This window comes from Canis lupus, chromosome 10 (assembly GCF_048164855.1).
Source record: "Canis lupus baileyi chromosome 10, mCanLup2.hap1, whole genome shotgun sequence".
NCBI classification, from domain to species: domain Eukaryota; kingdom Metazoa; phylum Chordata; class Mammalia; order Carnivora; family Canidae; genus Canis; species Canis lupus.
Window position 1 is genome coordinate 42,889,094 of NC_132847.1, and position 15,735 is coordinate 42,904,828.

Sequence of the window (15,735 nt, forward strand, 5' to 3'; positions counted from 1 at the left end):
GTGGGGCTCGAATTTACAATCCCCAGATCGAGTTGCCAGCTCTATAGGCTGAGTCAGCGAGGCGCCCCTGCTTGCAAATTTTAGTAAATCGAGGCACCTAACTAAACACCCGTAGTCTGAACAGTTTCACATTTACATGTCAAAGGCCTATTAACGTAACAATAAAAAATAATTCCTGTTCTCCTGGCCTTTGCTTTTTCAAAATATCTATTCCCGGGGAAATGGGTACCACAAGTAAGGTCACAAAAATGAAGCCTCATTAAATTGCTTTTAGGTTTATATCCAAATTCTAACTAGGATCCTGCCTATTGTAGTAATATGTATTTTCAGTTACTCTGGTCATAGGAAATTACACGGAGTAAAGATTCGTCTGATGGGAGGACAAACCTCCCCAGGATTTTGTTTTTCAAGAAGTAGGCCTCATTTTTAAAAGAAGTGTTAATTGTGGCCTGAGATGATTAAAATATGATCGGTTGTGATTTCTCAGACTCACCACCGTAGGTCTATTTTTTGCTAAACATTTTGCTAAGCATCATCCCGAGCAGTTTGAACCTGTTAGGGTTCCAAATAGGAGATCGCCACCTTACTACCACAGCCCAACCAACTCTCTATTGACTGCAGAAGCAGTGTTTGCTTCTTCCATCAGTGTTTCTATTTCGAGAAGTCAAACCATGTGCTAGCCCCCCCCTCCTCCCGCCCCCAACATCCTCCACTACGGTAAGGAGTGAGGGCTGACCTGGCGGCGGAGAAAACAGGTGGCCCCCACAAAACCAAGACCGTTAGTAAGCCTTTCCTCCAGGGCGAAATAAAGTGCCCGAGAAACACACCTTCTGTGTGTGTGTGTGTGTGTGTGTGTGTGTGTGTGTGTGTGTTGGTGGTGGTGGTGGTGGTGGTGGTGGTGGTGGTGGTGTGTGTGTTTACTGACTCCCACCCAGGAAATTCAGGAGTGACTGACTTCTAAGGTGGCGTTAGAATCTCCGGCTCTTCCCGGAGTTTCACGGGATCGAGGAGGTGTGTGAAGGGGGCTCCGGGCTTAATATATTGGGGACACCGCACCTCTAAGGAAGTGTAAGCCGAACGGGGAAAGGGGGGAAAGAGCTTCCACCCCTAGAAGCCTCCTTCTCCTGTCCTGGTCTGGAGGATGGTTTATCTGTATTAAATCAAGCCAAACAAAATCTTCCAAAGGCCGAGGGCGTCCGGGACTGCTGCGCCCGGGGCTTCTGGAGGCCTTTCTTACCTGCTCTTCGAGGATGCGCTCTGCGACGGCTCCTCACTAGCTTTAGCACCAGGGCCGCTGCGGCCCGCACACCCGGCGCTGCCCACTCACCCGCGGGCCGCGTGATCCGCACCACGAAAGCCCTCACTCGCGGCGGGCCCCCAGCGCGCCGAATCCGCACTGTGATCAAAAACGCGCGCACCATAATCTCGCCGCCGCCACCTCTGCTGTGCTCCTCGATCGCTGCGCCGCCTTTAGGCATCAGAGGTAGGCAGCGCGGCGCCCGCCCCCCGACCGAGGACGGGGACCCGCGCACCGCCCCCCGCCCATCTCCGCCCCGCAGGCGCGCCCCCGCGCCCCCGGCGCGCGCCCCCGCGCCCCCGGCCTCCTCCGATCTCGGAGCCGCTCTGCGCCCGGCGCGCGCGGGAAAGGCCGGCGGAGAAGCCCGGAGCGCTGCGCGCGCGCGGGCCGCGAGCACCCAGGGCTCCCCTCCCTTCCCCCACCTCCTCTTTCCCGCCCGATCCGCGCTCTCCCCCACCTTCCCACCCTCCGCGCGGGCGCCCCACGCGGTGACAGCTCAGGGGCCTGTCGCCAGAACGCATCTCCAGGCCCCCGCCCCCTCGCAACATTTGTCACCTGACACGACCGTAAGCAGGAACCACCGCGTTGCGGCGGCTTCCAGTCCGGCTCGCGCCCCGGCTCCCCTACCCCCCCCCCCCCCCTTTATTCCTCGCGCCACTCGCTGAGGGTCTACCATCTCTCCAGACCGGATTATTTAAAGGAGAAAAAGAAAGGAAAAGCAAGGTCATCTCGGCGCCGTATCAGCCATTCAGGAGGCTGGATGTCGGTTTTGAAAGAAATGGCGCTAAGCTCCGCTTCTCGATTTGGGAAACGAGCGCAACTAAAGGAAACCGCTGCCTGCCGCGGGCGCGACAGCTGGACACTGAGCGGCGCCGGCGCGGGCGGAGCGCGGACCCGGCGCCCCGGCAGGTAGGTGGAGCCGGACCCCACGCCCGGGGTCCCCGCTGGGTCGGGGGCGCCCCTTCCTCTCCCTGCTCCCCGCGTCGCCGAGGGCGCGGGGCTGGGCGGGGAAGCCTGGTAGTTTTTATTTTCGGTTTTAACCTTCGAGAAGCAGCGCAACATCTGAACGCTTCTTCCTCTTTCCTCCGCCGGGGGCACTCCCCTCCCCCATGGGCTGCTCCCCGCTTTTCCCGGTTTCCCCGCGGCGGCGGATTCCCGGCCAGCAGCGGGCCTCCTCCTCTCCTCCTCTCCTCCTCTCCTCCTCCTCCTCCTCCTCCTCCTCCTCCTCCTCCTCCTCCTCCTCCTCCTCCTCCTCCTCCCTCCCGGCGTTCCGACACCCCAGGCGAAAGCATGGTCCCGACTCCTCAGCATGGTCGCCCTGCCCGCTCCTCGCTGCCTCCCCCTAGGGGCCCCCTCTCTCCTTCCACGCCGCTGATCCTTTATCGCCAGCCGCCCCCCCCCCGCCCCCTTCGCCGCCGTGGTCCACTCGGCACAGGAAAAGCGGCGGAAGGAAAGGAAGCAGCAGCCCAGAGGAGGGGTGAGTCGAGGCTACAGAGGCGGCCTGAGGACAAGGAGCTCGGGTGCAGAGCGCAGCCCGGCAGGTCCCGGCTGCCCGGCTGGATGGGGCTCGGCCGCGGGCTCGCGGGCCCCGGCACGGCGGGAAGTCGAGCCCAGGACGCCGCTCTCCGGCGGGCGGCGCTGACCCGGTGCCCCGGCCTCGGCGCCTGCTCTCAGTCGCGATCGATCTAGAGCCTCTCCGGCTGCCGGCGCGGCCTGGCCGGCCCGGCGCGTAACAGAGGATGTGGGACTAGGCCCAGCCTTCGCGGAACCTTGAAGATGGCCCGCCGCGCTGTGGCTTCTACTTGTGCCCGGGCCGGGTGCTTTAGCTGCACAAGAGGACCCAGGGCGTGAGAGCCCACAGGGCCTTCTAGATCAGGTGCCAAGCCCCTCGGTACGTGGAGAAAGTGAGGTTTGCACTGCCCAAGCCACGCTCCCGAGAGGCCAGGTCTGGCGGCAGGCTTCTTCCCGTTCCCCATCCCTCCCCTGTCACATGACCTAGCCGTCGACCAGGCCGGTTGGATGAAGTGAGGCTTAGGGACCTACCAGTCTTGAAAAGCTGCTCGAAAGGTCAGGGTCTTCACAACGCATCTCTCCCCTCTCCGATAGGAGTGACTCAAGATTTGCCGAACGCTGTGTTCCGTGCTGGGGCTGCTTGCCACTCCTCCGTCCAGAGTGAATCCCCTTTCTTGGTCTTCATAAAGGGTAGCTCTGTCTCCTTCAGATCTCTTCTCAAGTTGCTGCTCAAAGATTCTTCCTCTTTCAGGCCCCATTTTATCACCGTGGTTTTTTGTTTTGTTTTGTTTTGTTTTTGTTGTTGTTTTTTTCTGCATGGCATTTAGCATATAGAAATTATCTATGTAACTGTTAACTTGTTTGTGGTTTGTCTCTTATGGTAGTCTATAAACTCCATGGGAGCCAGATCTTGCTCTCTTCCACTACACCAGTGACCCTTCCCCCGGCCCCCAAAAAAACTTCATAAGGGGAGATGGACTAGTAAAAACATACATTTATAATGAGGGGATTTCATTGTATGGTACTGGAGAGTGTGGGTAGAAAAAGTGCTGCCCAGTTCCAGCATGGAATCCCGAGAAGTGGAAGACAGGGTTTCCAGGCAGGGAATTAGCTGTGGCAGTAAACCATGGTGGGTGACCGCAAGATTTGTATTGCACATCTCTTGAGATTATTAGTGTTCTCCAAAGAAACAGATGGAATAGGATGGGTGTGCATGTGCCTGCGTGTATGACTTGTTCTGAGGAACTAGCTTACGTGATTATAGGGCCTGGCAAGTGAAATCTGCAAGACAGGTAGGTGAGGCTGGAGACCCTGGGAGGAGCTGATGTTGCAGTTTTGAGTCAAGAAGCCTAAAGACAGAATTCCTTCTTTGGAAAACTTATCTTTTCACTTAAGGCCTTGGTGAGTCCCACACACGTTATGGAGGATAATCTGCTATATTCAAAGTCTATGGATTTAATGTCAATTATACCTAAAAAGTGCCTTCACAGCAACATCTTGACTGGTGTTTGACAAAACAGCTGGTACTCTAACCTAGCCTCGTGGACACCTAGTACTAAATATCATATTATCCCAGTATGTCTGAGAGGTCTACCAAGCCTTAGTTTTCCAGACAAGTTTGAATTCAGAAATCTATCTGTATTAATTGGGCCTGTACGGCTTAACCTATAGCCATTTCATCTCCCCCCTAGACTTGTTCCAGGGTTAAGGGAAAATGCCCACTTCCAAGGCATGACATTTGAGTAAGAACATTAAGTAACGTCATTATACAGTAAGCTCTGTGTTCAATGAATATAAATTTTAAAATTTGAACTTAAATTCCATCTTGGTTTTCCCCTGCTGCCCAACACCTGTGTTTTGTAAGTTGTGGTAAGCAGGGGAATTCTGCGCAATTTTAATAGTACCGTAAGCAAAAATACAATTATGAAGATGAATCTTTAGCAAAACAACCAGTTTGTGGTATTACAAAGACTTTTGGAATTCCAAATGACTTTTGGCTATGTGCTCTTCAAAAAATGTATGATCAAGAATGCAGCATTAGTATGTGTACACACTTATACTTGTATTACTTATTGTATCCTCACAGTGGCCCTTTAACTTTGGGATTACCACTTCTATTTTACAGGTGAGAAAACTGAAGCCCACTGGCCAGCAAGTGCTTGGGCTGGAATCATCAAGAAGGGTTTGGGACTATAAGCCTTGTGTTCTTTCTGTTGTGCTAAAGGCTGGAGTCAATAGGGAGTGAGCTATCATTTGTGCAAATAGAGAATCAATGTGATTTTTTTTTCTCTTTGTTCTTTTCCTGTGGCCTAAAAAACTGATCTCTCAGAACTCTCTTAGTTTTTTAATGGAGGAAAAATGTTTTCTATGTTGGCTCAGCAAATTCATCCTACAGGCAGAGATAGAAGAGGGTATTAGATAAACCAGTAGAAAAATGAGCAAAGAGTACAATGGGTAGCTTATAGTAGAGCATATACAAATGGTCAGAAAAATATATGAAAAGATACTCAGTTTTACTCATGAGTAAAGAAAGGTAACAGAAGCAATGACATATCTATTGGATGTAGCAAAAATAAAAAAAAAGAAGTGATAATATTGGTAAAGTCATCAGAAAACAATCACAAATTATTGTAACTTGGTGTGATTGTTTTGGAAGGCAACTTTACAGTATTTATAAAAATTGAACATACGTGTCCCTTTGACTTACCAGTACCTCTCGTATAACTCATGTAAGTATGTAAAGATACACACACATAAATATGTGTATGGAAATATATACCACATATGTAGTATGTGCATATATGTATGGAAAGAAATATATGTTATGCATGCATGCATATATTTGTATTTATGATATTATTTGTATTTTTATATATACAGATCTATGTTTATATACATATGTAAAGATGTATGTTCCTTTAATTCAGAAATTCCACTCAGTAACTCATGCTGATATGAAAAGTGAAAACATATATATGCATATATACACTCATATGTAATATTGAAGATAAAAACATATATACACGTGGACATATAAGTATGGAAAGATTTTATACAGAGACATACATATGCATACACACTTTGTGTGTATATGTGTGTATGCGTGTGTGAGAGATGTATTTTTTTTTGAGAGAGAAGTAGATGTATTCTTAACCCTCGCAGTTTCTCTCCTATACATTTCTGCAGATAGTTCATATAAGGAGGCAAAAAAGATTCTGTATAGGATCATATATAGTAGCAAAAAAAAAAAAAAGCAAGAAAGGAAAAAGATTAATGTGTTATCAATATATTTCTTTTCAAAACTGAGTTTCATCCATAAAATACAAAACAATACAGCCATACCATAAAAAAATGAAGTGCATCTTTCTGTCCTTATAATGGAAGTTGTTAAAGATCTATTACTAATCAAGGAAAACAAGTTGCAGAATAGTATGATCCCATTTATGTTTTTCCAATGTGTGCATTGGGGGAGAGGTGTTTACAATTATATGTGCCTATGTTTCTGGAAGGTTAATTTAAAATTTTTATTTATTTTTAGGGATGCCTGGGTGGCTCAGTAGTTGAGTGTCTGCCTTCAGCTCGGGGACCCGGATCAGTCCCATATCGGGCTCCCTATGGGGAGCCTGCTTTCCCCTCTGCCTATGTCTCTGCCTCTCTCTCTCTCTGTCTCTCATGAATGAATAAGTAAAATCTTAAAAAAAAATAAAATTATTTATTTTAAAAAAATATTTTATTTATTCATGAGAGACACACAGAGAGAGGCAGAGACATAGGCAGAGGGAGAAGCAGGCTTCCTGTGGGGACTCATCCCAGGACCCCAGGATCAGGACCTGAGACAAAAGCAGATGCTCAACCACTGAGCCACCCAGGCTCCCCATGAGCAAGAATTTTAAAGTAACCACCACAAACATCTCAGACCTAGAGATTCTAATTCTGTAGACTTGATGGTCAATAAATCTAAATTTTAGAACATCTCTCTATATAGATGATTCTATTACGGAGCCAGGATTGAGAACCATGTCCCTATATATTGGTCTCAAATGACTGGCAGGGACAGCACTCTCACTGTAAAGATATAAGAAATACCTAAGGTGCATGTAAAATGAAATATCATTTAATTTTTCCCTAGAGAAATGATGACATTAAATTCTTTTGTTTAGGGTGAGATGTAAGCAGATCAAAGGCTCCTGCAATCCTGGAATAGATCCATATGTGAGAACTCCATCAAAGCCAGTCCAGAAATTAGAGATTAGTAGAAAATGACAGAATTATGGGGGGGCTTCTGAGTGGGAAGGGGATTAATAGGTGTTTGGGGCTCCTTTGTAAACTTCCACTATAACACAGATGGCTGTGAGTCAGCATGTCATCCTCACACATTTCTCAGGGTTTTTTTTTTTTTTTTTTGTCCTTAGCAAAATCTTGGTTTCTGTTTATTTCAAACATCAAATTGTAAATTAGAGTTGGATGCTCAGTTCTGAGGTATTTGTTGATTTATATTAGTGTGCTTAATATGTAATCCATGATAGTTACATATTATTTCATTAGCAGCACTGGTTTCAAAGCAAATTTGTTGAAAATTAATAGAGGAGTTATAATATATACATTATATAATTATACATGATATATATTATACTATATAATTATATTATTAAATATAAATGACAAAGAAAACTTACTTTTTCTAAAAGTAAAGTAATTTTTTTCCTTATGCAAAGAATGGTATTAAAATCTTTTGAGTGGGGGAGTCAAGAGGCAAGAAAGGAGCCATCTTGTTGGTAGTAGCTGAACTTGAGAAAAGTTTTATAGAAAACCCATGTAGGGGGCAGCCCTGATAGCCTAGCAGTTTAGCGCTGCCTTCAGCCCAGGGTGTGATCCCAGAGACCTGGGATAGAGTCCTGAGTCGGCTCCCTGAATGGAGCCTGCTTCTCTGTCTGCCTGTCTGTGCCTCTCTCTCTCTCATGAATAAATAAATACAATCTTAAAAAAAAAAACCCCACATAATAGGGAATGAGCAGATTCTAATTTTAGGCCTGGGGACATTTCACAAATCCCATCAGTATGTAGACCATGTAAGTTTGTTTTGGTTTGATTTGATTAATTCTGTTAGATAATTGACCCATCTTCCACAAAACACCACCAAGCTGCTCCTCCTTGTGTTCCTTTCATTGCTTTCATCTCCTTCTCTGCCCTCCTGAATAACTGATATGTACACATATAGGTGATACAGAAGTCTTCCCTAACCAGCTGGTTTTTACGACCCCCCAGGCAAAATTTAAGGACCTAAATTTTCAAGGAATCCAATGGAAACAAACCAGGAAGTGCAGACCTTTAGAAATGGGTTTGTAAGATCCATGACAGCTACTTATAGTTGCTTATCTTCTAATGACTACATATTTTAGCATTTTCTTGTCTTTACACTTTGTTCTTTCTGATATCCCCAACTCTCTCTGTCTTAAGTAAGCTCTACAGCCCAGCATGGGGCTTGAACTCACCAACCCAAGATCAAGCCTCAGAAATCAAGAGACATGATCTACTGACTGAATCAGCTAGGTGCCCCAGTGCAACCTTTTCGCTTGGTTCTAACTCCTATACCAACCCATTCTAGGTCAGATTCCCTTACTATATGCTCACTTTAAAACCCACTTTTTTCTTTCAGAACGTTTATATTTGTTTGTAGTGCCTACTTCATCATTACTTTATAAATCTATTTGGTCTACTTGCTTATCTCACTTTAAGAAATAATTCCTCTTGTGTCTCTGAGGGGCATAAGAGAAACACAAAAAGCAACAGGAAAAATAAGAGGCAAAACAAAGGGAGAAAGACCTTAACATTTAAACTCTTGATTTTGCAAAGCATCCTTTTTGTTCCTTGTTCTTGAAAATTTGCCTGTAATTTTTCCACTGACTGGTGGAGGTGGTGCTTAAGAAAGATTTTTTTTTTCCCCTTCCAGGCTCCAGAATTTTAAAACATATCTTTCCTTTCTATTCTTCTATGTATCTTTCCTTGACTCATGGTATGGCACAATTATTACTAATAAAGTATAAGACCCCACTATAGTCATGTGTGCCACAAATTCATAAAGGGGTAAAACTTTAGTGATGGTAGGGAACTTCAGAGCCTAATTCTAGTCTAAATCTAGTCTAATTCCCACCTTTTAGAAATAAGAGGAATTGAGGCTAATCAAAGTCATAGTACTCAGTAGTAGGTCATGCAGTTGGAGAACCAATACTGGGACCCAGGTCTTCCATTTCCAATCAGGTCCTAATTTCTCTTTCTTTCATTCCCTCTTTTTTCCCTGGTATTATAAATGGAACAGGAGAAGATCATGGAAAGTATTGTGACATAACTACTGTTGCTCCTTCAACTAACTTTTAAAATTAAAATAGTATTTTCTTACATATGTTCTATCATGTGTCATCTCTATGTTCATATCTATTTGTAGCTTAATTGAACACTGTGAAATTTTAGCAATCCCCATATTATTCATGTTTTCACAGAATAACTCAATAGGTTGTTAATAATGAAAACTTAGGATGTCAGAATTTGATTATGATTAGCTGCTGACACATACATGAAAGCAGACCTCTTTTATTTAATTAAAAAATTTATTTATTTATTTATTTATTTATTTATTTATTTACCCAATGTGGGGCTTGAATTAACCACCCCAAGATCAAGAGTCATATACTCTGCCAACCGAGCCAGTCAGGCGCCCCGCCCCAGACTTCTTGTATTTTAAATGACACTGATTTTTTCGCATTTTCTACATAAGGCACTTCACAGAAGTGCTTCTTTAGATGATTTCTTTCATTTTTCCAGATTACTAATTCTACTTGCTCTTCTTCTGGGAGAGTCTTTTTTTTTTTTTTAAGATTTTATTTATTTATTCATGAGAGACAGAGAGAGAGAGAGAGAGAGAGACAGGCAGCGGGAGAAGCAGGCTCCCTCCAGGGAGCAGCCCATTGTGCGACTCAATCCCAGGACCCAGGATCACTACCTGAGCCAAAGGCAGACACTCAACCACTCAACTGCAGAGCCACCTAGGCATCCCTGGGAGAGTCTTGAACATTGGAAAAACTATACCCTATTATAAAAAATAATCAATTATTATTTATCTTGTTCCCCTCTGGGAAATGATACCTATCGGGGATCCCTGGGTGGCTCAGGGGTTTAGCGCCTGCCTTGGGCTCAGGGTGTGATCTTGGAGTCCTGGCATCAAGTCCCACATCGGGCTCCCTGCTTGGAGCCTGCTTCTCCCTCTGCCTGTGTCTCTGCCTCTCTCTCTGTGTCTCTCATGAATAAACAAATAAAATCTTTTTTTAAAAAAAGAAATGATACCTATCTCTCAGGTTTAAGTGTTAAATGAACAAATGTATTCTAATGTATGCCTGGCTCAAGTTATGTGTCAATAAGAGCTTACATATTTATCCCAATAAGAAATGTTCTGATTCTCAAAAAAAAAAAAAGAAAAAAAAAAAGAAATGTTCTGATTATCAATTAACTTTCCCCAGAAATATATTCATTTGGGGATAAAGAATTGATGGGGAAGTAAAGATTTTTTATTTAGTTCAAAGAAACCCTTTCTTTTGGTCTCTCAGTTTCCCTGTCTCTGTCTCTGTCTCCCCTCTGTCACATACATCCCATAAATCTTTTCCTAGTATGTGTAGCAGTTTTTTTTTAAATAGTTGTTGGTATAATTTATCAATAATTACAAAGTCTGAGAGATGTGAACCGGTTTGAGTCTTTAATGTTTCTCAGGAGTTAGTATTAAATCCACGATCATACATTTTTAAGCCAAATTATCCACATCCTGGAGTCCAATCTATTGTTTTTTCTTTATTAAATCATTGAAGTATCAGCTGTTCCAATGCTGTAAGGAATCGAAAAACACTGGACATTAAATCCCAAAGCAGTGTGCCTTTAGTTTGTTCAGCAGATATGAAGACATTCTGTGAGCCATCATCATGTATTTTCAACAGTTTTATACTCAATTTACTCTTCCAGCAACCATTTGGGAAATACTCGGAGATAATTTACTGGGTAAGTGCATTGGTTTTCTAAAAAATATTTAGAATATTTCATATTTAGAATATTTCATACTTTGACCTCCCGAGACACCCAGTAAAGTGTCACAATTTTTTTTGCTTTGTTTTAGTGTCACAAAATTTAACAAAGAAATAAATAGGTGAAGGATGAATGGGTCAAGGCTTTGGCACTGTGCCAGAGCTTGATTTAAAAGCTGTAGTTCTTTCTCACCTCTTTACCAAGGAGCACAAGTTATTTTGTTATCTAAAGCCTCCCCAGTGTTACCGAAGAACAACTCAAAAGTACAAAGTATCACGAAATCTTTTCATCTTACAGGGGGGTTTCTTTGTCCTATCCTACATAGATGGAGCAAATTGTTACAGTTAATGGCGACAGTTGCTCTCGCTGAGATCCACCACGTCATCCTGGGCGCTGACTTCTGGAACTCCCAAAGAATCTCCCCTCGTCTGACTAACAAACAGCGAGCACCTTCTCCTCTCCAAGAGCTGTTCTGGGACTTCTTGACTCAGGGCTGTCAGAACATGTGGGGAAATTCCAGGTGGCTTTGGCATCCTCCTTTCCCCGTCACTATCCGGTGGAGCTGGGCGCCAAGTTCCCAGGGCTTTCCGCGAGCAGCGCTTCAAAGGTGACTTACGTTGCAACACACAGCATGTAAAGGCTTGGGCACCTGCTGATGCCCGAGTCTACTGTCCAACTCGTCTTCCTTGTCCTAGTCTTACCGTCTCCTCAGTCTTCAGCTTTCCTGTAGCCCCCCCCAGAGCCTAAAAGCTTAAAGCAGGGGTTTCCGGAACGCTCCTTCAAGATCAGTGGGGCAAACGTATCATCCGCCTCTCCCTCAAAAGCCAATCATCCAATCATCGCCGCCGCCTCCCACTCTGCCGCCAGCGTCTTTCCCGTGGAGTTTGGCAGGCACCTGGGGTTGTTAGGGACTTAACTGGCCGGTTTTTGCCAGAAAACCCTGCAAAGTGAACGACAACACTCCGGAGCTTCTCGTCCAGCTCCTAAATCTCTCTGGAAGTCCTTTTGCATCACCTCTGCGTTTGGTTGCACGGTGAGTGTGAGGGCGGGATCCAGGGAAAAAGAAAAAAAAAAAAAAAAAAAAAAAGCGAACTTACTCGCGGTCTGCTGCTTCTCCCCACCGTGACTCAAGTCTCCTGGAAGGCTTTCGGGCTTTCCGCCGCTCCACATTTGTAGCCTCCCTTCAACTGGGCTGGGGGTGGGGAACCGGGGAGAAACGTTGTGGGCGGCTGGGGGTAGCCGCCCTCAGTCCCCCGCGGCTGCGCGCAGGTACCGGGCGACAGCGCCGTGGCCCCGCTCCTCAGCCAGGTCCACGGGCAGGCGGCCCCAGGCATCGCGCACGTCCAGCCGCGCCCCGGCTCGGTGCAGCACCACCAGCGTGTCCAGGAAGCCCTCCCGGGCCGCGTCGTGCACAGGGCGGGTGAGGGTGGCGGGGTCGGCACAGTTGGGGTCGGCGCCGTGGAGCAGCAGCAGCTGGGCCACGCGGGTGCTGCCCATCATCATGACCTGCCGGGAGAGCAGAGTGGTCAGGGCGGCAGTGGTCAGGGCAGCGGGATGCAGGCCTGGGCAGGGACAGGTGGACCATTTCAAAGAAATACCTATTCAGGAAGTATCCACCTAACACAGAGGCGCTACAAGCCTCAGGAGTCCGTTATACTTTGTTGATGCAGTCCCAACACCCCTCACCCTCACCCTCACCCCCGCCCCCGCCCCCGCCCCAGTTATACTCCTTATTCGGCTCTGAGTTCCATCTTATTCTCCAAACACGCGGAGACGAGAAAGCGCTGATAGAAAGCGCTAAGAGTCGTTGTGCGAAAAAGAAATTTTTGGTTTCCCTTGGAACATGGGCATCTATTTTGTTAAATGATTTATGGGGGGAGTTAAGTTTAAAAGCTTTTAAAATCTTAAGATTATTTCTCTTGGTGGCTCTCCCACCTCAGCCATAATCTAGCTCTAAAAATATTTATTAGGCAGTTGATATTTTTAAGAGAGGCGTTAGAGGAGAAATAGTGCTTTGAGTTTTTTATTTCTTTTAATAAATTCCCTGTTGGAGGCTTTTACTTTTCACTCTCATATATATCTGTGCTTATAAATTGAATATAGTCAGACAATTTTGAGTCCAAATTGGATATAGAGGGGGAAAAAGGAAAAAAGTCATATCTAGTCTTATAAGATAATGAAGTTATTTTTTTAACAAATGGCTTATCATTTTTAATATTTTAAGTTAACATTATAACATGTTTAATATTTTAAGGGATAAAGTTTTTTTTTTAAGATTATTTATTTATTCAAGAGAAACAGAGAGAGGCAGAGACAAAGGCAGAGGGAGAAGCAGAGGCTCTCTGCGGGGGAGCCGGATGCAGGATGTGATTCCAGGACCCGGATCAGAGGCCCAACCACTGAGCCATCCAGGTGCCCTGGCAAGGGATAAAGTTTAAAGGATAATATATTTAACGTAACATAAACATGTAACATAAACAGTATATTTACATTATTCAGGATTTTATAATGTCATAGGATTTTATAATGTTAGATAGTAAATAATTTGCTATGTATAAAAGAACTTGGTTGTCAGTCAAATCAGAGTAATGTATAACTTAGAAAAAAATGTTCTGGAGCTGTACTTCTGTAGCATCTACTTTTGTATATGCATTTTATACAAGTATTTACTTTCTCATTTTAAAAATAAAACAGTTTTTGATAACTAAATATCCAAAATGGAGTTTTTCTTGTGAGTTTAAGTATTTTAAGATGTACTACGTAATTGAAAGATAGTATACTATTTGTTTCATGAATATTAAAAACATCCATTTCCTCCCTTAAAGATATGATATGTTATTTCTATTAGTGATGTATGTAAGGTATTTCATATGTAGAGGGGAAAAAAGTGGTTCTTAGAATCTCAGAAAATGAATTAAAACTATAATTAAAATTTCTTTTTAGTTATTAATATCATTTGAAATCTTAAATTATCCCTCATTTCTTTCTCTTTTTTATTTATTTTTTAAAAAAGATTTTATTTATTTATTCATGAGAGACACAGAAAGGCGGAGACACAGGCAGAGGGAGAAGCAGGCTCCATGCAGGGAGCGCACCGTGGGACTCGATTCCAGGTCTCCAGGATCAGGCCCTGGGCCGAAGGCGACGCTAAACCGCAGAGCCACTCGGGCTGCCCTCTTTCACTCTTTTTAAAAGATTTTATCCACTTATTTATTTGTGAGAGCACCCACAAGGGAGGAGGGACAGAGGGAGAGGGAAAAGCAGCCGCCCTGTAGAGCCTGGAGCCTGATGCTGGGCTCAACTCCAGGACCAGGGAAGGGCTCATGACCTGAGCCCAAGGCAGACGCTTAAGGGACTTAACCACCCAGATGCCCCTAAGCTATCCCTCAAGTCTTATAACACTTTTCTAAGAATGCAAAAGGAATGAACATATTTTCTTTTAAAACCTACACGATTAATAGGGTTCCTTAATAACAGATTGGTTCTAGAATGTGACATCGAGATGAATACTAACCACTATAGTCAACAATAAGGCACAAAATATTACTTTGAATTTTAAGGGAATTAAAAAATATCAGTACTAATTAAAGCTGGATTAATAAACATTGGATAAAGGGTGTTAACAATGAACACTGCTAACGTAAAAGGAATTAAGTACTGTGGTCGAGGAATCCTGGCTTATCTCTTTGTATTCATTTTGCCTCTATGAGAAAAGAATACGAAGAGTTTCATATCGCAGCCTCCCAGTGCAGGTAATTCAAGTTCAACGATTCCGCATTATTCCTTAAATCTAATTCGGATTGTGTAACTTGCCGTTTAATCATCTCTTATCAATGAAAGTTGATCGATATTTATTGAAAGAGAGTCGAGAGTTTTCCTCCCCAAACAACCTCTCCTCTTCCCCCAACTGAATCTATCCCTTGCACTTGTGATCACGGGACGGGAGAGAGAGGATGGACATTTCCCCACCGCTGCAAAGAAAACCAAACTTAAGTAGCGTTTGTTGTTTGTTTGTTTGTTTTTTCCGATCCCTTTCTTTAGGATCGTCGGTGGGGGAGAACCTGCGCGACACCTGGGCCCCACGGCCTCACGGAGGAGACACGCAGATACGTCGGCGAAGCTCTCGGTCCCCGTCGCGTCCCACGGAGGCCGCTCCCCTGCGTTCCTGCGCCCCCTGCCGGCGAGGCCCCGGGGCCCCAGCTACCTGGATCGGGCGCCTGCCGAAGCTGTTGACTCCGTTGGGATCCGCGCCGGCTTCCAGGAGCTGCCGCACGGTCTCCGCCTGCCCCTGCGCCGAGGCGCTGGCCAGGCCCGCGTCGCCGCCGTCCCCGCCGCCGTCCCCGCCGCCGTCCCCGCCGCCGCCGCCGCCGAGCAAGCCCGTGGCCTCCTCGCGCATCTCGCAGCCCGCAGACGCGGACGGGCCGGGAGGATCCACCGCGGGCCGTGAGCGGAGCTTCGTCACTCGCCTCCCTGTTTCCCCTCCTCGTCCCGGCGCCCTCTCCCCTCGGGAGGAGAGCTCAGGTCAGCTTTCAGCCCTCTTCCGCCGTCCTCCGCGGCTTGGGGGCCCGGGCAATGGCCGAGCCCCTCGTGGTGAATAGGCTTTCCCGGGCTCGCTCCCGGGACGAAGCGCCTCGGGTGGCCGCAGCCGAGCGCAGGGCGCGTCCGGCCGCCGAGGGCAGGCGCGTCGCCGCGTCCACACCGCCCAGCGTGGCTCCGGCTAGGCGGAGAGCCCGCACGGACTGAACCCGTCTGCGGCCGGGCGGCCGGGCCGGGCAGGGCACTCCCCACCCCCTTAGGCTCCGCCCCCGGCCCGGCCGGCCTGCGCGGGCGCGTCCCACTGCGCGGGCGGGGAGGCTCGGCCC

The 15,735-nt window shown here is 46.2% G+C and overlaps 1 protein-coding gene across 9 annotated transcripts in view; it reads right to left on the bottom strand.

The window, feature by feature from the left end:
* LOC140641528 (cyclin-dependent kinase 4 inhibitor B-like) overlaps positions 1–15,717 on the bottom strand; it is a 43,337-nt gene extending 27,620 nt beyond the window's left edge. For 2 of the 9 annotated variants that reach the window (XM_072841525.1, XM_072841526.1), the window contains exon 1: positions 1,238–1,547. In XM_072841525.1, coding sequence (XP_072697626.1) covers positions 1,238–1,478 — 241 coding nt within the window. In that variant the 5' untranslated portion in view covers positions 1,479–1,547. Of the gene's footprint in view, positions 1–1,237; positions 1,548–1,754; positions 1,824–10,538; positions 12,380–15,077 lie in introns of those variants that run through there. The other 7 variants (XM_072841530.1, XM_072841527.1, XM_072841535.1 and 4 more) reach the window with 7 other exon arrangements.
* Positions 15,718–15,735: the final 18 nt, after the last annotated feature.